A 22,506-nucleotide genomic window follows, 5' to 3' on the forward strand; every position below is an offset into this window, starting at 1 on the left:
CTATAGTCACTCTGAAAATAGCTCCTAGCTGTACGATGTCCTATGATAAACAAGACCACCTGTAAAAGTATTTGCAGAAATATGCGGTTGCTGAATCAGAAACTGTAAAATGGTTCTCTCATAATCAATTTATTGTGCACTTTTATTTAAGCATGGCTCACACTACAGCAAAAATAGGACGACAAAATCCTTGCGACTACCGTGCTGACTGCAGTCGCTCTCAGACAGATTGCAGAATGTTTGCAAATACTCACCGTTCAATCTGTAAATGCAGATTGCCAGCACGTAATCAGTGAAGTTCTTTTGCTCCACCATTTATTTCTCCGAGTGAGGACACAACATAATAAATCACACAAATGTGAGTTATTAAGACTTGTGGCAGGCAATTTACTGCAAGCTGCACATGTCTTACTTTGCACCTTGCTGAGAGGAGTGCTCATTTACTTGGAATTAGAGGGGGAGATGTTATCAGAAGGAGTGTGGAGTGGATGGCTCAAACCTCTGAGTGCAGCGCCAAAACTTTGGCACTGTCCTGGCACTCTTTACTCAGTCCTCACTCTGAGTGTTTACAACCGAGCCCCACATATTCCTGCTCGGCAATAATTACTGAAGCTGGAGGAGGAGGAAGTACAATTCTAATGCAAGATGCATACAAACATACATCTTTGTATTGCACAATCAGAATCAAAATACTTTATTATGTTTCCAGGCTTTTAGCTGCATTTCTACACCATGATCAGTACACAATGAAAACAACTCTCTGCATGTCTGCATCTCAGCAGTGCGCAACCAGACCAACTCTCAGGTTTCTTTCTTTAACTTCCCTTCATCACATAATGTCATATAATCTACTGGTATATAATACCACATGCCTGTACATAACACTGACTTTAATAAGGACCTACAGTTTCACACAGCCTGCAGAAACACCCAGAAGGATGTGCACATTTACACACCTGGCTTAGTAACAGTATCTTCACACAGACAGCTCGGGATCAGATGGGAAATAATGTTTTTTTGTCCTTCTGCACATGGTGCATATCAGTTGTTACACACGGATTTCCGGTTTCTATGGAGCAATAGTTTTCTCTGGATTAATCCCGGACTCTACTTGTGTTTCAGTCCTCAGGTCCCCAGCAATGTCTGTCAGAAAGAGTTCATCCTCATATATCGTAAACATATCGATTCTCCGTCAGCCTCCTCTCATTTATCTGAACTGCCAAAATGTTTTAAGAGAGAAACGTGTGTAAAACCTGTGCTTACACTGTGATTTTTAAGCCACAAATTTGCACTGCCCTTTGTAAAACGTTGGTCATTACAAAATGACCAAGCTGTGTGTTTTTGTATGTTTATACATGTGTAAATTGTAAGTTTTCCCTTTTTTGTAAGCCTGGCTGAGTCTGTGGCTCAGAGAGTCATGCCTTATGTGTGGATTTTGCTGTGTCCGGCCAGAAGGACCCAATGAAAAATATCCTAGTCTTTCCAAGTGGCCACTCTACCGCTGGCAGACAAGTTTAGCTCTATACCTCTGATGCAGATGGCAAGAGGTTTGTGATTTTCCCTGATTTATCGCAATTAGTTTCACTAATATGACAAACTAATCATATGTTATTGCCAACGTGACCCAGACTGATGGCAGACCGACTCTATCTTCTTGCAGTTTTGGATGCAGCACTGTTTTACGTAGTGTGACTGTAGCATTATGTAGCACGCTTTGAGTCTGACACAGAGTACAGTGTCAATTAAGAAACACCAATTAACCTAACATGCATGCCAAAGTACCCTGAATAAATCCACACATGTGCAGAGAGAACATGCAAACCCCACAGCCTGGGCTCTAATTTGGAACCTTGTTTCTGTGAGACTGTCAATCAATCAATATTTTACTTCTAAAGCACATTTAAAAAGGACAGTGTCCATCAAAGTGCTTCACACAAGGCAGCAAAGCAGATTACAACGAAAGGCAACAAAAACAGTTAAAAACAATTAAAAACAATTATAGTTACAGTTACAGTGATATTTACAGTTACATTGCACAAATGCAGACCAGATGGAAGTCCAAACTGATTTGCTTCAAAAACTAGATGGAACAGGTGAGTTTTTAAGCATGAGTTAAACGATTGAATGGAATCTGACATGCGAACATCGACAGGAAGATTATTCCAGACTTTGCGTGCGGCAATTGCAAAAGCTCGGTGCCCTGTAGTCTTTCATCGGGGTCTTTGTTGCACTAAGGGCAGTTGGTTAGAGGATCGGAGTGATCTCTTGGGCCTATACATGCAGAGAAGGTCTGCTAGGTAACTGAGGTAAATGTGGGCTAACCATTATGCCTGCATGTGTTTCATCTGAGCGCTCTGGCTTCCTCCCACAGTCCAAACATTAGCATGTTTGGCTAACTGGTGATTCTAAATTGGTCATGGATATGAGAAGTGTATAGTGCTGTATGAATGCATGGTTAAATTTAGCTTGAGAGGTGAGTAAGACTGAAACAGCATTACATAAATGCCACTCTATTACACTTTAGGTAACTATCTAAATGGCAGTTGGATTCCTTTTAATTTTGTTTAGTGTTTGGTTGTCTTACACATTTCATGACGTTGCATGGATGCAGCACAGATGTATTAGCACACCTTTATTATATTAGCCAAAATAAGCAGTCAAATTAAAATCACATTGAATTATGGACGTGCCTGATAGCCAGTGCTAGCATTAGTTGATAATCCCCTATTATCAGTATGATTATGGTAAATCATACAAGAATATCATATTCAGTGTTAAACTGCTCTGATGGGCAATACTGTATTAGGTACCTCGCTGCTGTAGCCAAGCAAACACGAAAGAAAAGGCCGTTCCATCTTCCTTACTTAACCACAAGATGCTTTAAAGCTGCACGGGTTCAGTACAGAGCACATTTTAAGATGATACAGTGTTCTTAAATGAATATAATGATATACTGTAGAGTAAGGTTAGGTTGACACATCAACACAAAAGCTGGAGAAGAACAGTTGTCGCTGTCAATCACTGTTGGCACTGATCTCTTTTAACTTCACTGTAGACCAACATGCCTGTGAACTGACGGGCGCTCAAGGGAAACCATGCGGCAAAGTCAGCATAAAGATCAGATGAGATTCCGGAATACGTAAGTAGGGGCGCTCGCATTATGCAGAAACTCAGGAGATTCCCAGTAACGCGGAGAGAAACTCTCAGCAGACACACGGGGCTGACTTAAATCTCAGAGTCGGAGGGAACGATCGATATGGTGATTGGGGAGAGAAAATAATCTGTAATTTGGGGCACTGGAGATCATGGAAGAGAAAAAGAAACCTTATAGTGCTGGACAAAAGTTCTTAGAGCCTAGGAACTCTCGCTTTGGTTTCATCCAAAAAGTCCATTTGTTTCAATTTTATCTGCCTTAAGCTCAGTTAGGCTTTTAATCTTAGGTTTAAGGTCAGGCTTAAAGGACAGAAAGAGAAGTGAGAGGGATCGGAAAATGCAAAGCTACATATATTCTTCACAAAAAAACCTTTCTTAAAAACCCCAAAGCACACATATTTGCATTGTGCGTGTTTTGACCCTTGAAGGTACATTGCATTTCCTCTTCAAAAGCCTGTTTGACAACCTGGAAAGCATTCCAGCCTTTGTAAAATGTATTAAAAGTTGCCATGAATACATTTCTGTAAATAGGAACATTTTTCTGTTTTCTTTTTAAAAAAAACAAACCTACAATAAAACTGACTTAATATGAAGAACAAAGCTTTTTCCAGGACAAAACAGGCGAAACAATCTCAAAGGGAAAGTGTCAGTGTTTGGAGAACTGCTTCACAACCGAATATTACTCTAGCTATATTACAAGAAACGATACAAGCCTCAGCGCGAGAACACACACTCGCTCGCAAACAATACAGATGCACACTATAGTCCATAAATGCACACTCAATATCTCACAGGTGAAAGCTTTCATTCCCCACTGCCGAAGCCTCAGGCAATGTGTTCACCCCAGCAAACAGAGCATGATCTCCCTTTCTCTTGCTCTCTGTGGCACATGGGTGTGTGTGCATGCACAGACGTACCGCAGGATGCGTGTGTGTGCGCGAGAGACCACGCTCGTCTGTGTCTTTGCACCAACATAGCACGAGGAACTATAGAGAGGGGAGGATCAGGGGAGAACATGGGCAGAGAAGACAAAAACAATGAAGGGCAGAGGAAAACAGGAGCGAGGTAACCGGGGAGATCACAGGGAATGGAGGAAATAACAAGGAGGGAAGAAAAGCGAAAGGGAGATCAGGACAGGACAGGAAACACAGGAAATCACCCGCCTGGGTAGAGGAAGAGGGAGGCGAGGGAAAGGGGGCAAGAAGGGTGAAGTGGTTTAGCAAAGCAGGGTAAATAAAAACAGGGATCATGTGAGCCGTGAAGAGGTGAAAGATCACGAGAGAGCCGGAGCAGATGAAATGCTGCTCGAACAGATAAGAGGAGGGGGAGGGATCACGAGGGGAAAAGAAGGCCTGGGGACAGAAAGATGCAATCTTGGTATGAGGCCCTACACTCTGGTGGACAAAGAGTCTGGTAAGCCTGATCTCAGTGCTTATGGAAAGCTCTATCTTGCTGCTGCACTGTTTACGCACACTCTTCCACAAAGAGGAAGCCACGGACATAGATAGCAGAAAGTTCAATGGTTTAAGCCTCGATGGCATCTTACAAAGGGCTGTTTTTTGCCATAATGAACCTAGAGAGCAATAACAGTAACAGTTTCACATCCTGTAAATCTGTTTTTCACACAGGTGAGAGAAGACACTGGGGAAAAGGAGACAGAAGGCCGCGGTAATGAAAACCTTCAGCACACAGATTTGTATTTATGTGCTTTTTACTTTTTTTTTATTTTATCCCACAGAACCAGCGCCGTCAAACGCGTCCAAAGGGGCTATCTCCCTGTCATAGCTGACAATATCTCTGCAGAGTATTTGTAGCCTTCCGTCTTTCTGCTCCTCCCTCTCCTTACATCTCTACTCTTCTTTGCTGTCAGCGCCATTTCAGGTTTCAGGGACCTTGGACAGAGTCAAGCTAAGTGCTGTTCAGTAACACTATTATTTATGCATATGTTGTTAGTTGCTGTGGTTTCTCTGCTGTTTTCTTTACCGCAACAGGTGTTGAAGCAGATTCTCAGCGTTTCTCTCTCTCGCTTCCTCTTCTTCTCTTAACTTTCTCCCCAACTCCACTTTCTTTGGTTGTAATAACCCAAAATAAATAAGTAATTCTAATAAATTTTGGCATTTTTTTGCCTTTCAGTCAACAATTCCGATTGCTACGCTGTCAGGCAGGACAGGGAAAAAGAAGAAAATGTTTCCCTTCTCACCGCATTCACGATATGTTCTTAATTTCATAATGATATTTCACTTATAGGAAACCCTTTGGTGTGCTGCAGTGAATCGGCAGTTGTTGAACTACTGTTAAAAAGTTTAAATCAAACACTGAAATCTCCCATCTGTAATTTCGTAGCAGGACATTGTCTATTAACAGTTGGGTGATTACCCACTGAATGGTCAATCATTTACACAATGACTTCCAATCAGGCTTTTGTGCAAACCGCAGTGCTGAAACGCTCCCTCGCAGACCTAAGAGTTAACAGGGACGATGATAAAAGAAAATCTGTTTTTCTGTCTTTCAAAGGGTTTTATTCATCTGGCCTGCATCCTGTCTGAAAGAGGAAAAAAAACATTTCTCTGAGTCCCTCAGATTTGATTTATACTAAGCTAACGGGAGCTTTGCTTGTAGAAATAGTTAAATATCTCTGTGGGCAGGCTTGTTTGTTTCCTTGTCCAGAGTTGGACGAAAAAAGATTGATAGCCCTCTCATATCTGTGAATTAACTGGAGCGAGGGGAACACAAGGGGAAAGAGCTACCCTGGCTCCGTCCAATGTTCACAAAGCTCGCCTAAAAATATGCCTCCAAAGCTCACTAATTAATGTGGTTTAGCTTAAACAAAGCTGTAAAACCAAGCAACAAACTGTGGGGTTTTTTTTGGAGAAGTTGTGTTGCGCTACATTTTCTTTTCTTGGTGAAAAACAGTTTTATTTGTAATTACTTTGCGGCTAGGGCTTGGAAGGTAAGTGGAAGGTCTGCATGCTAAAGTGTCCTTCGACAAAATGCTAAAACCAAAAATATCCCAAAAGCACCCATCGGTGTGTGACTGTGTGTTTCAGATAAAGCTCCAAGGTAGACAGAATAAAGCGCAGTGTTAAAGTGTGGCTAGAAATATAAAGTGGATGGGAAAAGTTAAACTGCCAATACTTTTATTAATAAAAAGTAATAAAAAGCAACTCCCAAACCACAAACTGGATTAACCATCTGTGTAGGCTCGCATTCATCAAGGTCGTGATCGTCTTCAGAGCTTGAAAAAAAGAAGAAGCCCACTGGACTTCTTCAAGTTTGTGAAGACTCTGATTCAACAGGCATCTTCACTTCTAAAATCAAAGGTGGAGAGTCCCATCCATTTACCCCCTAGTGGGGGTTGTTCCCTTTGGAGGGGGTCCTGGGAGTCGTTGACCTACTACTGATCATGTGTGTTTCTTCTTCACTCATCTTTTTTCATTCTTTATGAGTTAATACACACACTGCATCCAATCACTGGTTATTATTAATCTCTGCTGTCTTCCACAGTTTGTCTATTGTCCTGTTTCCCTCCCCTCATCCCCAACCCCTTGCGGCAGATGCCTGCCCGTCCCTGATCTTGGTTCTGCTGAGATTTAAAGTTGTTAAAACTCAGATTTTCCTTCTCACTGACGCCAAGTGCTCCCTCATAGGGGGTCATCTGATTGTTTGGGGTTTTTTTCCCGTTATTGCAGGGTCTTTTGGTGTTGTAGAGCATCCCCTCTGTTCAATGACTGTTGTTCACATAGATGACCTCCTTCAGTCCTCTCTCAAACCATCTGTCTTCCCTGTCCAAAATGTGAGCATCATCATCCTTGACAGAGCGTCATTTGTCTTTTAGGTGCACATTTACAGCTCAGTGTTGTGCCATTGTGCCATGCATTTATGGAGGCTGGTTTCTCCAATCCAGAGGTCCTTTTATTCAAGCTCTCAAGGCTTCTGCATTAACCCCGCTATTTATTAGTTCATTTAATGTTTAGTGGAAACAAAAATACACTAAACAAAAATAGTCTGGCCCTGCCTTATGAACATGAGATGGTGTGATCGTATCATGAAGCTATGAAAGAGCGCAAATAAGTAAAGTGCTGAAACATTCATTTCAATATGTTCACCAAACCCAATCATAGGAGATCAAACTCAACACTTAAAACTTTAATGGGCTGAAAAATAGGCCTTTTTTAATCTCCTGCTCTTGCTCTTTCACACACACACACACACACACACACACACACACACACACACACACACACACACACAGATTATTATGATTATTTTTGAATGCGAAAATTATTATGGACTGATGGCATCATTATGTTTACTATGCAGGAGGCCTATCATAATATTATCATTCATTTTGTTATTATGTTTCCCCAGGTAGACGCCTTTCGCATGGCACTCAGGACTGCTGCTGGTTTTAATTTATCTGGGATGAGTTGGATTTTTATCTGTGCTTTTAACAGACTCTCCCATGGCTAAGAACAAATCAATAGTTTGTAGTCCTTTTCTTGATCCACAAGTTATCTTACCTTCTTTCTTTTGTGGTATTTGGCATGAAAGTTAAATGTTTGTTGCCAAATGTGAAAAAAGACATTAATGAATAATTTCATATTTTACCTACCAGTTGCATAAGTGAGACCCCAGACCTCCTGACCATAAACATCTGTCTTGTTCCAGACCAGCCTGTGGACCAGACCAGGCCCGGCAGGATACCACCGCTGGTATAACCTCCCTTGGACAGAGGCGCGGACATGAACCTTGGACAGACCGCCCAGCGGGGAGACAGGGGATGATGGGGAGGGAGGAGTGAGGAGGATTCGCAGGAGAGAGAGGTAGCCAGCAGCACGAGTGCTCAAGTAGCTCAGCTTCACAAAGGCTCCTGGGATTGAAACGTCTTCCTGCACTGCCTGGGGAGAATAAGCAGAGGAGCAGAGTGAGAAATACAGGTGATGGTGAGAGCATAAATGAGAAATGAAAGAGAGTGACAGAGTAATATAGGAAAGAAAGGTGTTTTATCATGACTTTGTATTTGTATAATGAGCTAGAGTAATAAGTGTTATTGGCAGGTACAGAAGAAAATAGCTGCACAGTAGGGTGCAGTAAGTACACAGAGTACGTGTCAATGTTTTCTTATCTTTTTTAATACATGAAATGAAGTCTGCACCACAATGATATCTGTAGAAAATAGAAAAAGTATTAAAGTCTTGAGTCATGGATGGAAAATGGGAAGTAAGTGCAGTGATTTATTGAAACATGCAATTATATGCATTAAATATATTACTTGAGGGGGTAGGGACAAATAAGTAAATACTTCAGCCTACTCCTTTTCAAACAAATAATGGAATGATATTTTGTAATGATTGTGAAGGCACATGTTTGAAATGTTTGAAATAAAAATGAACTGAACTGAACTGAATATAGTATATAAGGCAAAAACCAATGCTTTCTTGTCATTTCTTCTCCAGGCTTCTTGAAGGACATTTAAAGCTCTTCTCTGGATGTTGCTGCCTTTTGTTCTGTTCTCTGTCAAGACGATCCTACACTGTGTCAATAATACTGAGATCTGGGCCCAGGGGAGGCCAATCCATGACTGATGTTGTGTTTTTCCATCCGAATATGGTTTTACTGCACTGGAAGTGTGTTTGGCATCACTGTCATGTTGATCCGTACCAGCTGATGCTTGCCAGATGGTGGATAAAAATCTGATGGCACTTTTCCGCGTTCATAATTCCATCAGTTTTCACATGACAGTAACAAAGGACTAAAAGCTACCATTTAAAATTGGTTGTGCTGTCTGTGCCTCGGTGTTTTATAGGTCAGTGACTTAATAAACAAACAAAAAACATTCATCTTTGGATGCTGGCTGACTTTTGAGCTGTTCTCTGTCAAGGTGATCCCACACTGTGTCAATAATATTGTTATCTGGGCTCTGGGGAGGCCAATCCATGATGGATAGTGTTCCATTATGTAGGTGTTTTCTACCTAGATATGCTTTTACTGCACTGCTAGTGTGTTCGGGATTGTTCTCGTGCTGAAAAATGAAGCTCAGACATCTTCTATAGGGTATTCCACGGCGAATAAAAATCTGAAGGTTGTTTTCTGTTGATAATCCCATCAATTTTTAAATATCTCCAACACCACTGGCTAAAATGCAGCCCCACAGCCACCATGGTAGAGCCTGTAGGCCAATCTTTAGTCCAGTTCTTGTGTATTTCAGCATTCTTTACCCTTTCTGTACGAATGACTTCTTGATAGCCTGGCTTCTTGGAAGCAAACGTCAAAGATAATACAAACATACACTGACAAGTATGCTTGCACATGTTTCAGTAAGTTGCTGGATGCATTTCCGGTTTTCCTAGTAAGATATAGATAAATGAGGGGTGACCCAAGACTTTTGCACAGCACTGTATATCCAGTATATACTGTATTACTCTATTCATAAAGTTTTTCATTTAACCAGCTGCCTGTGTTCACTATAGTCAATGAACATGTTACATGTACGAACTGTCAGTGCTGTTCTTTCCATTTATTTACCCGATGCTTGTGTGAGCTAAGCTAAGATAAAAAATGTCCCTTCATTCGTTTTGATGTTCTGTTGATACAAAGTGCAGATAGTGTATCTGTGGCCTTGAATGATGATATTTTCAAGCGAGAGCGAAAAGGAATAATGTGCTTTGTGCTTTTAATCTACCAAACAACCACAAAAAACAAATGTAGTGAGAGAGAAAAAAAAGTCACAGGGTGAGGTCCTGCTCTCTGTGAACAACAAAAAAACCCAATCTTTGGCGCTACATTGTGAAGTAAATATGTAACCACCTGAATGACCTTCACATCTGATTTTCAGGTACTTAATTTGCTTTTGTGGTGGGGAAGTGTATGGATGTAGCACACATTTGCATTTTGTTCATTTGGTGTTTGCATGATGCAAATATGAATCGAGCTAAATTTGCACAATCCTGTTTGTCTCAATCGTGTGAGGCCAGGTTGGTTTGTTGCTGAGCTGTTACAAAGTTTATGTAAGCTTCATTCTCGCTGACACTCACACGCACACATTAAATGCTTCGTTACTCTTGCTATTTTTATTTCTTTATGACTAAATCCAGGCAATTATGTTCAGTTAATTAGGTGAGAAAAGATATCAGGAAATCAGCACCATCACATAGCTACCATAGTCGTGGGCTTGTGTTTGAGAACAGTGATTACGTCTGTCAACAGGGATTTTACCTGTAGCTCAGGTATGGCTGGCCCCTTCTCTGCACACGATGCGGTGTATCTGGAAAGTGGGTAGGGCAGGACGAGAGGATAGGGACTCAGAACGCTCCTGATGTCACATTTAGGAGCTTGAGGTTCCTCCCTGGACATTGTCACCTGATCTAGAACCAGGAAGTTGTTATTTGGGGACCAGATGGTTCGTGTTTGAGGGAGGAAGGGTGGACGCTGGAACATCAAGGTCATAGACATGGCGCCCAAGGTCACCAGGTCAAAGCTGGAGAGAAATGAGGAGCAACTAAGTTTGGAGGAGAAAAGGAATTAGAAATGTAGTTTTTTGTGTGTCTCTTGTGCCTAAATTTGTACCTTCCATCCTGCCTACTTGTGGTGTAACCATACTCGGGGTGCTGCGGAAAAGAGATGTTGACTCCAACGAGAGGAGAGCCATCCTGCAGCACAACGCTACCTCGGATCACAGCTACCCGACTGCCAAAACAAAGACGAGAGAGAGAGAGGGAGAGGGAAAAAAGAGATGGAGATAAACAAAGAGAGGGAGAGATGACAGGTTTACAGTGATGGAGAACATAATCACTGTTTGAAGAGAGAGGCACATTGTGATGCACTTGCCAGATGACCTTGTGCGAATAAAAAAGCAGCTGAGTTTATTCTTCTCAGTACAATTCCATTCTTCAGCACAGAAAAAAGTCTACCAGAGACTGCCAGGATACAAGGATCACAAATATAGCTTCACCCACAGTAAAACCTTTCAACACCTTGTCATAAAGAGACCAAAACTTCCACATCATTTTTATATTACAGTGACAGCGCTACCTGCAGCAAAAAAAACAAGAAAAAAACAAAGCAGGCCAGGTTGTTCTTTAAAAAGGCCCTAAATGATGAGAAGCATCTCTCCCATTTGAAAATATTCATCTTGATTTTGCAGGTAAAGAATAGATTACACTGCTTGAACCTGGACTAACAGCTGCCCCGGTGCAATAAAGACAGATTTAGGCCGACACATGCGTTGCACACGCACACACGTACGCACACATTCACGATGGAGTCAATCTGTTACTCCGGAAAAAAGGATAAATGAAGGATGGTGAGGTGTTCTCCGGGTGACTGCGTAGTCCCGTTTGTTACTCCTGTCCTGAAAGCTGCAATCGATTTCCCCTCAGAAAAAAATGCCACATAATTAATTTATTTGTTTATTCTACAAGTGAACCAACGGGTCGGGGAAAAAAAGAAGCACTTTGCCATTTTTCAGAGTGGTATCCCCTTTTGTTTTCCAAACCAAATTTTCTAGGTCATCATAATGTCGCTGAGATGGATTTGCGCTCTTAGACAGCAGTCAGAAGGTGCTGAAAAATTTATGGCGACACCTTTACGACTGGTGTAACTGAATGACACATAAAGCATTAATATGTACCAAACAAACACTCTGTAGCTGGATTCTGACACGGATCCTGGAAGAAGGAACAATGTGCTGTCGTGTGACTGCCGATCTTCAGGGTAACAGATGTACGTGCAGGCGCTTGAACACACGACATGCCCCATTCACATGCAAACACAAATCCTCATTAAACAAATGACATCCAGTGGACGTTGCAAGTCATTAAAATGGATGTATTTGTCCATCGTCTACTCCTGAGGTCTTTCAGCGCACCGTGCAGTCGAACAACTCGAGAGCATGGATGCGCAAACACAAATACTAGACTACATATAAGAATACGGCACAAAGAGTAAATAAGCGCATACCTGGTATCAAAGGGCACGTCTCCAGGGAGAGTGTGTGTGGCCGCCTTGCCAAGAAGGAAGCGGATGCGGTGGTAGAAGCTGTGAGTGTGCGTGCTGGTGGGAGAATGGGGTGTGGTGAGGGGAAGCGAGCCCTGCTGCAGCAGGGCCAACGGGTCGGCCGAACCCTGGCACAGGGGGTCAGAGCCACAGCTCAGCTGCTCGCAGCAATCGGGATCTACGCAGTCCAACAGGCCATCTGAAACGCACAGGAGGTTAAAATTGTACAAAAGAGAAGACCAACAGTAGCAAAAAGGCACGCATTTTCAAACAAGCACCACAGAAGAGGTGGTTTAGAGGGGAATTAAATTTACTACTTCACCTTAGAATGCATAATTAACACAGGCTTTAATATTTGTAAGTGGCTATAAGGTTAAGAGGACCAAGGCCAAGGTACTCTATGCACCTTCAGTAAAAGACTAGAAGCAGACCCAATAAAACCTCAGACATAATATCAAATAAATGATTCTTGCAGTGCCGGCCAGTGAGAAACTCTTTCGGAGTAATGCGATCTGCAATAACAAACTATGCATGCATCATCGTTATCACAAGAATCAATCAAATGAAATTTATTAGGGGCCATCAGAGTACAATTATAGCATCTATTGCTATAAATCAGACTTGAATTGCCAGCATTATTTGAATGTGATCCATAAAAGGCTGGCATAAACAATGAGCCACGGATACAAAGCAGGGCGGCAGGTAATAGGACCCAGGCTGGCATTTGTGTTTCCTATTTCAAGCCTGTTTCTGAAAAGGCAGGAAACAGTGCTGACATTTAAATGCATCTGACCACAGAGCAGGGAGCTAAAGGCCAACAATATTCTATTATAACCTCCCCCTGCAAAGATAACTCAGTACAATGGCTGAATTCCATAAGATTCACTATCTGAACTTGAAAGCACATTATTAATTGAATTTGAAATATCATTCAAGGAACAGACAAGTTTGTAGCTTATTAGGGAGGCGCGAGCAGTAAAAATGGAAATTTGGAACACGTGTAATACATATAAATATGTATGTGCATGTGATTTTACTGCTCAGATGTGCAGAATAAATGCTCTTTTTCTATTTTTTTCTTCAACAGAAAGCACAATACATTTTTTCTTCGCTCCCATCCAGGCAGAATAATTGAAACTCTCTCTTCAACGTTCTTCTTTATTCTCTGATTACTTGTGATAGCATCATTCCATCTCTGTCTATCTTCAGAGACAAAAAGATTGCGTCGAGAGAAGGCTATGAGAGCCTACCATATATCTGCCAATTAAGAGCGATGGCTGAATTGTGCGGCTGGAAATTATGGCATTTGAAAAGCTGCGCAGAAAGGTGGAAGTACTGCAAGGTAAGAGAAGTAGGAACCGACTGCATAAGGCGTTGTCAGCAAGCACTTCTTTGCCATAAGCACAAGTAAAGTGAACACTTTCACACCTTCAGTACAGACATTTAGACATTTGAAGATTAATATTCATATGGTATTTTAATGCAGTATGTTTACAGTGATCCCATTTTGCATATACTGCCATAGAGTGTATTCACTGCATCTTTTTTTGGTCTGGCTTCCATCTGTTCGCTACATCAACCTCTACTTAACCTACTCTTTCACAAAGAAAAAAATATATTAAATCAAATCCTGTCTTTTAGTCTCATGTGGGATGAGCTCAAACTGCACCCCAAGGAGCTGGAAAATGAAGGCGACACGAACGTGCCAAAATCTGCAGTCCCTCAAATTGAGGCTGGCTCCAAAAGCAAATAGTCTCCCTTGTTAAAATGTCCGACTTCAAAGCAGAAAAAAGCATGTTTACAGCCTTCTACAAAAATGTGCTAATAATTGTACAAACAGACCAAGAAGTTTGCTCAGGGAAATTTTGATATTTTGGTGTGTTACTTAGTGCTAATTAGCTGCTAGCTGATACCTCATCACAACTCGTTGCCATTATGATATGGTTACCTGCCCCAAAGAAAAAAGAGCCAACTTAGCAACAGCTAAATTTCAGCTTAAAATTCATTCGAAATAAAAACAAATTAAAATTTAACATGTGCATAAATATTCAGTCTTTTCTGTTAAATTGAAAATTGAGCTCAGGTGCATCTTGTTTCCACCAATCATCTGTCAGGTGTTTTTGTAACCCATATCAACTACTGCCTGTCACATGACCCACGTCAGCTGATTTGAGGTCCCTCTTCTGATTGGCTCCTTTCACGTCGCGGCAACTCTGAAAACCGGCTGTGGAGGGATACTTCCGGGTTCGACTCCTGCTGTGGCTGTGAGTTTATGGCATTTAGAGCGGTATTGGAAAACAAAGCGTTTTCTCTCCTCAATTCATCTTTAAACTTTAAACTCAGCGGTAAGTGTCCTTAATATCTTTCAACCTTTGGTTGTCAGTAACCAGCCGATCGTTTTCGCGATTAAAAAATGACTTTGTGCGGCAGCGTTCCCACCGCGAGCAGAACTTCGGTTCAAAAACCGCTGTTTTTGAACACTTTTATTTACTTAAGCATTTTTATGGGCTTACTTTGAAACAAAGTGCGATTGAATGATTATTGTTATGTGTTGCCTTGAATTCGGCTATGCTGTCTGTTAGACAGTTGTTTTTCTTTATTGTTGTTTTTGTATTGTTTGTAGCGAACGCTACTGGAATGTATAGATTAAGCTACGTAGCCAAGATGATTAATGATTTAACTGTTGTACATTGATTGATGATGATGATTTATGATTCGCATTGTTACCTAGACTTGCAGAAGAATATATTTGTTTACCGGTAAACTGAATTGAACTTGATGTGCTAACGGACATTTTTCTGACCTACAGGTCAGGTTTTTTTTTAACCCCCTTTGAATTGAACTTCTTCATATTGAAGTGGCGAGCCGGTAGGACCATTCTTTGTTTTCCCCTCTTTTCCCCCACTTAGCCGTCTTTGGATTACGGACATATTTCCCATTGTATGAAGCTGGACCCCAAGGAGGAATACCTTAAAAGTGACCTTTAAAAAGAAAAGGACTCTTGTACAGAAAACATCACAGCATTGATTTATTATTTAATTGTGGACATTTACGTTGTGTGTTGTATTAATTATTTTGTTCCATTTCCCCTTTCCCCTATTTATTCATTATATTTTTGGTACAAGACATTGCAGTTTTTGGTCTCATCATTCACACCATCTAGGCTCCATAAAGAACTATTTCTTCTGCGTGTCAGTCAGTAAATTCATCCATTGACATAAACTAGTCCTTAAATAACTTAGCATTACATTTTGACCACTTGACCGATCACTCAGTCCACCTGTGCTAAACTCAAACCAAGCCATGAAGTCCAAGAAACTGTCTACAGACCTCTGAGATAGAACAGTATTGAGGCACAGATCTGGGGAAGGTACAGAAAAACTCCTGCAGCATTGAAAGTCCCAATGAGCACAGTGGACTTCATAAATCCTCAGCTGTAAATGGGAACCACCGGGACTTCTTGAAGAGCCGCCTGGCAAACATGAGTGACTGAGAAAGTGATCCAATGTTCGCTTTGACAGAACATCAGTGTTGATCTATGGAGACGGGAAGCCAACCTTTTCTGCAGCACTTTAACAATCAGACCTGCATGATAGAGTGGCCAGAGGAAAGCCACTCAGTAAAAGGCTCATGACAGCCCACCTGGAGTTTACCAGAAGTCACCTGAAGGACTCCCAGACAATGAGAAATAAAATTTTCTGCTCTAATAAAACAAAAATTGAACTCTTTGACCTGAATGCAAGACATCATGTCTGGAGGAACCCAGGCACCGCTTCTCATATGGGCAATGCCATCCCTATAGGAAGCACGGTGGTGGCAGCATTATGCTGTGGGGCAGCAGGAACTGTTAGTCTAGTCAGGGTCGAGTGTAAGATGAATGCAGCAACATACAGAGACATCCCTGATGATAATCTGCTCCAGAGTGCTCTGGAGTACACAGCCAAGATAACAAAGAACCAGCTTTGGGACCGCTCTGTGAACCTCCTCGAGTGTCGCTCTCCATCCAGACTGACGGAGCTTGAGAGGTTTTACAAAGAAGAATGAGTGAAACTGCCCAAAAATAGGTATGCCAAGCTTGCGGCATCAGACTTGAAAAGAGGGTATAAGGTGCTTCACCGAAGTAGGGAGCAAAGGCTGTGAGTACTTATGTACATGTCATATTTTTGTTTTTTTGTTTTTATAAATTTACAAGAATCTCAAAGAAAAAGATTTACAGCTGAAAAATGAATTGAATCCATTCTGGACTAAAGCTGTAACCTGACACAAGGTGAAAGAAGTGAAGTGCTGGGAACAGTGTCTTTTACATCAAGGAATCAAACTAATTTTACATTGTGAGATACATTCAGCCCACTTTGATCTTAAGTGGGACGGACCAGTGAAACTCCCTTTTCTGTGGGTGCAAAGAAGTTTAACTGCACATTTAATCCCTAAGATCTCAATATAAGAAAATGAAGTGCAAATTAATAATGCATCTCAGTTTTTCTATGTTAGCATTAAGTAATTCTGCAGTAGTAAATTAAAGAAATCTGTCAGTACAATTCTTTGGGCTTAAATTTTAAAAATTAAATGTGTAAAATTGCAGAGAAGTTCTGGTAGCTCACTGCCCAGACTGTCCTGTAATTACATTATAAAACAGAAGTTTTTTTTAATTAATTAATAGAAAATGTCCTATTTTTCTTTTTCTTTACTGTGAACCTGACAGAAATATGTGCAGATAGAGGGGAAAAAACCTGAAGCTTTTCTGACATGTGATTGCTCATCTGTTATTTAATAATTTTGGTGTAGTTGTAAAACTTATGAGAACGCAGTAGGTACCAAATGTCCTTCACGTTTCCCAAAGCGTGTAGGATTGGAGTCTTTGCAGGGTTGATTCCGGGCCACAGGCCTTATGTTTAAAACCCTGGTTTTACAGGAACAGTTTGAAATTTTAGAAAATGTAATTTCTCGCTGAGAGTCAGATGAGAAAATCTAGATACCACTCTGTTCAGAATATGTTTACTGCCAGCAACTGATTAGCCTAAAAGTGGATGCATCAGGAAAACAGTCGAGCTGGCTTTGTTCAAAGGTATTAAAACCAATAAGCAGCTTTAAAGATTACAAATTAAAAATCATATTTTCTTTCCTCATCCAAACAAAAACCATAACAACAGTTTGCAGTTTTATGGGGATGGCAGGGCAGGTTGTGGGTCAAACTATTTCTTGGCAGGGCAGTGACTTCCTGGAGTGTTTGCTGGCTGGCTCCTTCCAGCATCATGCCAGAAAACCAGACACGAGGCTGTCAGAGTGTCAGACAACAAGAATCCAGGATGTCAGATCTCCTTATAACAGCAGATACTTAATTGTTTCAACCTTAACATATAGCCCCGTGATGGCCTGCCAATGCACTCAGTGTCTACCCAAACTTAAGCCGGGAAAAGCTCCAAGACTAGCTCGATAAGTTAATCTTATGTCTTCAAATTCTAATACTTTGTTTTATCTAACTTTGTAGCTAGCTGAGATAACTCCTGATGTCATCATTTCTTACAGATCTGACAAAACTCCCTCAGTACCACAGAAGACACTGTATTTTTCCCAGGGTGGATAGTATTCCCTTAAGCAGTATGCTGACATTTATGCAAAAAAATGGTGAAAGTGCACCATTAAATGAAGAAATGTGTGACTGAATAAACAGTTAATGCTATTCATCACTACAACAGTCCTTTATTCCTTAAAAACCACAAATGAACACACGCGCACACACACAAAAATAGACCGAACAAAAAGACATAATCCATCGATACAATACTGAAGCATAACCACACCGCTGCCAAGGCACAGTCCTGCTAGGACTCCTTTCCTCTATTCAGCCCTTATTTTACAGTCTACAAAACATTTTTTATTGCCCGGGCTCTGACGTTATAATCCAAAATAAGGACCTGTAATTCATGTGCTGAACAGCCATCAGCGCCGATTTTGTGAAGTGTCGCTGAGTCAATCATGCAGTTTGTGTAAACAATGTGGAGACGGACAAAAAGAGTTGCTTTGTAGCTACCTAAAAAGAAACCTGTGCAACCAGAAACCAGAGAAAATATGTATGTGTTTGTGGTTTCTTGTGGCTGATTCAAACAACTCTCATCAAAAAACTTGGAGCCACAAACAGGAAAAAGGGTTTTCCTCCAAACAAAAGCAACACTACCTTGTTTGCAATGATGGATTACATCCCCGGCTTAACAGCCATGCCCATAATGGATATTTGATAGAGTTTCAAAGTGAATGGGCACAGTTGAAAGCAATGCAATAGTGCACTACATCCTTATAACTACCTTTTTTATTTTGTAAAAGAGCTGCAGATGGGACCGATATGGCGACGGAATGATTGTAATGAGTAGAGATCCTGCCATCGCTGAAATGTTCCTTTCTTGAGCTAGGAAAACACAACTACATGGCCTTGAGACACAAACCTCTCACCTGCCACCAGACACCTGACAACCATAAGCAAAAAAGAAGCAGAAATCTATTATGCATGGTTTGCTGTATTTGGACTTGGGAAATTTTCTCTGAGTGCCTTTTATCCTAGCAGGTGGTATGCATATTAGACATTTAGCTGTGATAAGAGGAAAAGCAGACACAAACACTCGCACAAAATGAAGAGGCATACACACACACAAATACGTATTCAGTATAATGATGTCCAGCAGGACTCTTCGGGAGTCTCAGCAGGACTGGGACAGCACAGTGCGATGAAGGGGAGGAACAATGAGGCTGATTTTTTCTTTTTTTGTTTAGATGGAAACTGAACAAGAAGTAACAGGGTAGAAGGGACAATCTGCCCGAAAGACAGAAAAGAAAGAGGTAAAGAGATGGAAAATGACAGAAGATGGTAGAATTTCACCTCCGTCGTTGTCTGTTCCATCACTGCAGTCAGTTTCCATGACAACGCTGCATCCAGGCCCACTCCATCCAGCCTGGCAGACGCAACGCCAGCCGCTCTGCTCCAGGGTACAGCGCCCGTGCCCGCTGCACAACCCCGGGCAGCCATCTGAAAAGGTGTGTCCCACGTGTTCGTGCACACAGACACAGAGTTTTAGCGCTTGTGAGGACGCTGGAGGAGCACAATGTGAAATTTATCACCTGAGTAAAAATAAATTACCTTTCACTACGACATCCAAATCATGAGTAACTGCGGGAACAAATAAGTGAGAATTGCGTAAAACCAGAATGATTGTAAATGGAAAACATCCAAAGAACAACAACAACACCTCTTTTTTTTGTAAACGCATTAATCATACTCATCAAAATATCACAAGACAACCGAACACTCCCACGTGGACTCGGGCACCGCTCACCAATGTTACAGTGCTCTCCCTCCCAGCCAGGTTGGCACACGCAGGTCCCATCGTGGCACTGGCCGTGCTCTTCGCAGCGAGGATGGCATGCTCTCTGGTCGCACGCAGCGCCAATCCAACCCTCCTCGCACTGGCACTGGCCTTCTGAGCAAACGCCGTGGCTGCCACATGGCACCGGGCACAGCTCTGCCGAACAGGTGGGTGGAGATATGCGTGAGAAAAAAAAGCATTTAAGTGTGAGAGGGGAAGGGAATGAGAGGGAGTGGAACAGATGGAGGAATTGAGCGGTGGAAGAGGGGAAAAATGTAAAAGAGGCACCGGGGACGCAGAGAGCAGAAAGAAGTTTCAAAGAGTTGGGGGTGAGCCATTGGATACAGGTGAGAAAAAAACATAACAAGCGATAGAAAAAGATAACCTCAGAGACTAAAGAGTCTACGTTCTCACAATACACAATCTTCCCACCTCTAATAGCTGAGCTCCCTGAAGGAGGAGAAGAGTGAATACACTCATAACAGCCAAATGATTCGTATTTGCACCGCATATTTAAACTACAGGGATTTCAATTCGGCTCTATTACCGGTATTCTTTTCTGACATTTTGATCAGATATGTTGGGTATGTTAATACCTCTTTTTCCTCTTTCTTCATTTTCCATCATCTTCTCTAACTTTCTCTTTTCTCCGTAACTTTCTTCCCCTCTGTCTTGCAACGTGCATTTAAAATTCTTTCCTCCTGTTTTTGTCTATTTCCTTTTCTCTGTACTTCGCCTCTGCATCCAGCTCTCCCTCGCTCTCTCCCTCTGCAGAGGCAAAGCCTCATCCATCAGTAAAGAGAGCAAAGTGCTGGAGGCACACAAAGACTACTTATCCAGCTGCAGTAAAAAGTTATTTCAATTTAAATATACATAGCATGGAGAGGGAGGAAAAAGTGGATTAAAGTTGGAGAGGTTTTTTTAGGCTCTCTATTAGAATTACATTAACTTAGCTATGCCTCAACAAGACCAGGACATAGAATTGCTGGGTCCTTTTGATTAAAAGCCCGGCAGGTAGAGGGAGGCTGCTCATATCTCAGATATTCAGCCACGGTCTATCATTATCATGGGCTATATCACTATAATAAGGCATGCACACACCTGAAAGCAGGTGCTAATGCCAATTGCTTGCAAATCATCGGTGTGCATGGCAAGGAGGATTCGTCCCAACGCCAGCATTAAGTTAGTCTGGTGGAACCAGAGAAAAGCCAACCTTAAAATGGCTATTTTCCTCTCTGTCAGCTCACACTGCAAGGACGAGGAAACTTCTTTTTCTGTGTTCCACGCCACGCTGTAACCTATGTTTAGACACCACAGTAGACTTGCTTGGCTCGCCTTGTTCTAGTCTTTTTCCTTCATAATCGGTAAAGAATTGCTGTCTTTGCAAGCAAGCAGAATAAAAGTCCTTTCAGATCTATCAAGGCTTTTTATATTTAACAAACACTCACTAACTAACATGTTGTGCTCAGGTATGTTATAAATGTTGGCGAGCTTTTAAATGCCAAGCTGAATGCTCCTCAGAGTTGCGATCTCTAACAGGCCTTGCAGCAAAAATGAGAAAAGAAGTCTTTTAAAGAACACATTTTTCTCACTGTAATTTTCTTTCCTCATTTAGCTAAAAGGGAATGCGAGCGTCCGAGCGCCTGTGTATTTGTACGCGCATGAGCATGTGTGTTGCGGCATAGCTGCTGCACTCAAAGATTCATGAGAGGAAATCTCATTTACGACTAGCATGAAGAGTGAGTGCACAAAACGCCCATGCGAACACACACGCATGTAGAGGCGCATACACACAGCTCACAGTGTGGCTCCAATCCACATTTCTCTCATGTCTATCAAATCCCCAGAAAATAGTATCTGGCAAGACCATGCGTGCTACCAGAACACTGGCAACCTAGCGATGTGCACTTTCAATTTTCAGTGTTTTTTTTTTTTGTTTTGGTTGTTTTCTTTTTTCCTGTGTGTGAACAATAATCCTCAGCTCTTACCGGTGTAGCAGTCTGGTCCCGTCCAGTTGGGCTGGCAGGTGCAGGTGTCTGACTCTGGGAGATAGGTGCCATGTCCCGAACACTGCTCCTGACAGGCTGGCAGCGGGTCATCGCAGCTCACTCCCGCCCAGCCCGCCGAGCACACACACTCCCCACGCACGCACACGCCGTGCCCGCCGCACTGAGGGTCTACACAGTCCACTGCGGACGGAGGGGAGGGTGGAATATAAAAGCACGGCTGAGTCAGAGGTGAAAGGAAGGAGCGAAGGGGAGGGGGGGCGGCGAGAGCCTGTCTCGTTATAATTATCAGTTCACCGAGTATGAAAGCAGTGTTCTTTGCATCCCATCCAGGAGTTAACCACCCCAGATACAATCCCTGTATCTGTTCCACAACATTACACTTCATAGGACACTTAGAGCCGAGGCTTTGATAAGGGGTGAAATGGGTTGGTTGGTGTGCGGCTGTGTGTGTGTGTGTATGTGTGTCACGGTGGTCCATGCTACGCTGTGTTAGTGTGTGTAATTACAGCCCTGAGCACCGAGCCAAAGCTCAGCAAAGTTCGGCTAAACTCGGCTCAGCTCAGCTTCGCCGCTCAAGGTCAAACACGTGATTCAGTCTCTGCAGGCCGAGACAGAGAAGGCAGCAGCGGAGGTCTTTAGGACAGCTGTGCCATCGGTGTTTCTGTCAGGTGTAACGTCATAATTGTTTTCAAATATTGCAGCTTTGTTTGTTTTTTGGTAATTTATTGGATGGTTTTACAATGAAGGGGATGTGGCAAACGCCCAAGGCTTGTTTTACTCCACAGCTGCAAGCTGCCTTAACTACCTGCTCGAATCAATTGTACTGTCATTGTTTTTTACTTCCTTTGCTTACAGGTCTTTTTCCTGCTATGCCGAGAATGCCATTTGTTGCTTCCAGGAAAGCCTAACCGATAGCGAAGGTTTAGTGACCGTTTTTCCTGCTTAAGTCAGTCTGAATAGATGTTCTTACCCTCTCCATGAAACGCGCACAGGCC

At 42.1% G+C, this 22,506-nt stretch overlaps 1 protein-coding gene across 1 annotated transcript in view; it reads right to left on the minus strand.

Moving 5' to 3' along the window:
- tenm1 (teneurin transmembrane protein 1) overlaps positions 1-22,506 on the minus strand; it is a 204,297-nt gene that overhangs the window by 58,413 nt on the left and 123,378 nt on the right. The window contains exons 11-18 of the mRNA XM_085289132.1: positions 21,491-21,691; positions 19,473-19,658; positions 19,277-19,306; positions 19,019-19,165; positions 12,112-12,346; positions 10,720-10,839; positions 10,369-10,630; positions 7,766-8,051 (exon numbers count right to left, since the gene is read on the minus strand). Coding sequence (XP_085145258.1) covers positions 7,766-8,051; positions 10,369-10,630; positions 10,720-10,839; positions 12,112-12,346; positions 19,019-19,165; positions 19,277-19,306; positions 19,473-19,658; positions 21,491-21,691 — 1,467 coding nt within the window. The remainder of the gene's footprint in view (positions 1-7,765; positions 8,052-10,368; positions 10,631-10,719; positions 10,840-12,111; positions 12,347-19,018; positions 19,166-19,276; positions 19,307-19,472; positions 19,659-21,490; positions 21,692-22,506) is intronic.

The sequence above is a fragment of the Mchenga conophoros genome, linkage group LG2, assembly GCF_057382185.1.
Source record: "Mchenga conophoros isolate Kocher_MC1m ecotype Shallow Benthic linkage group LG2, M_conophoros_male_GT1.1, whole genome shotgun sequence".
Lineage (NCBI taxonomy): Eukaryota > Metazoa > Chordata > Actinopteri > Cichliformes > Cichlidae > Mchenga > Mchenga conophoros.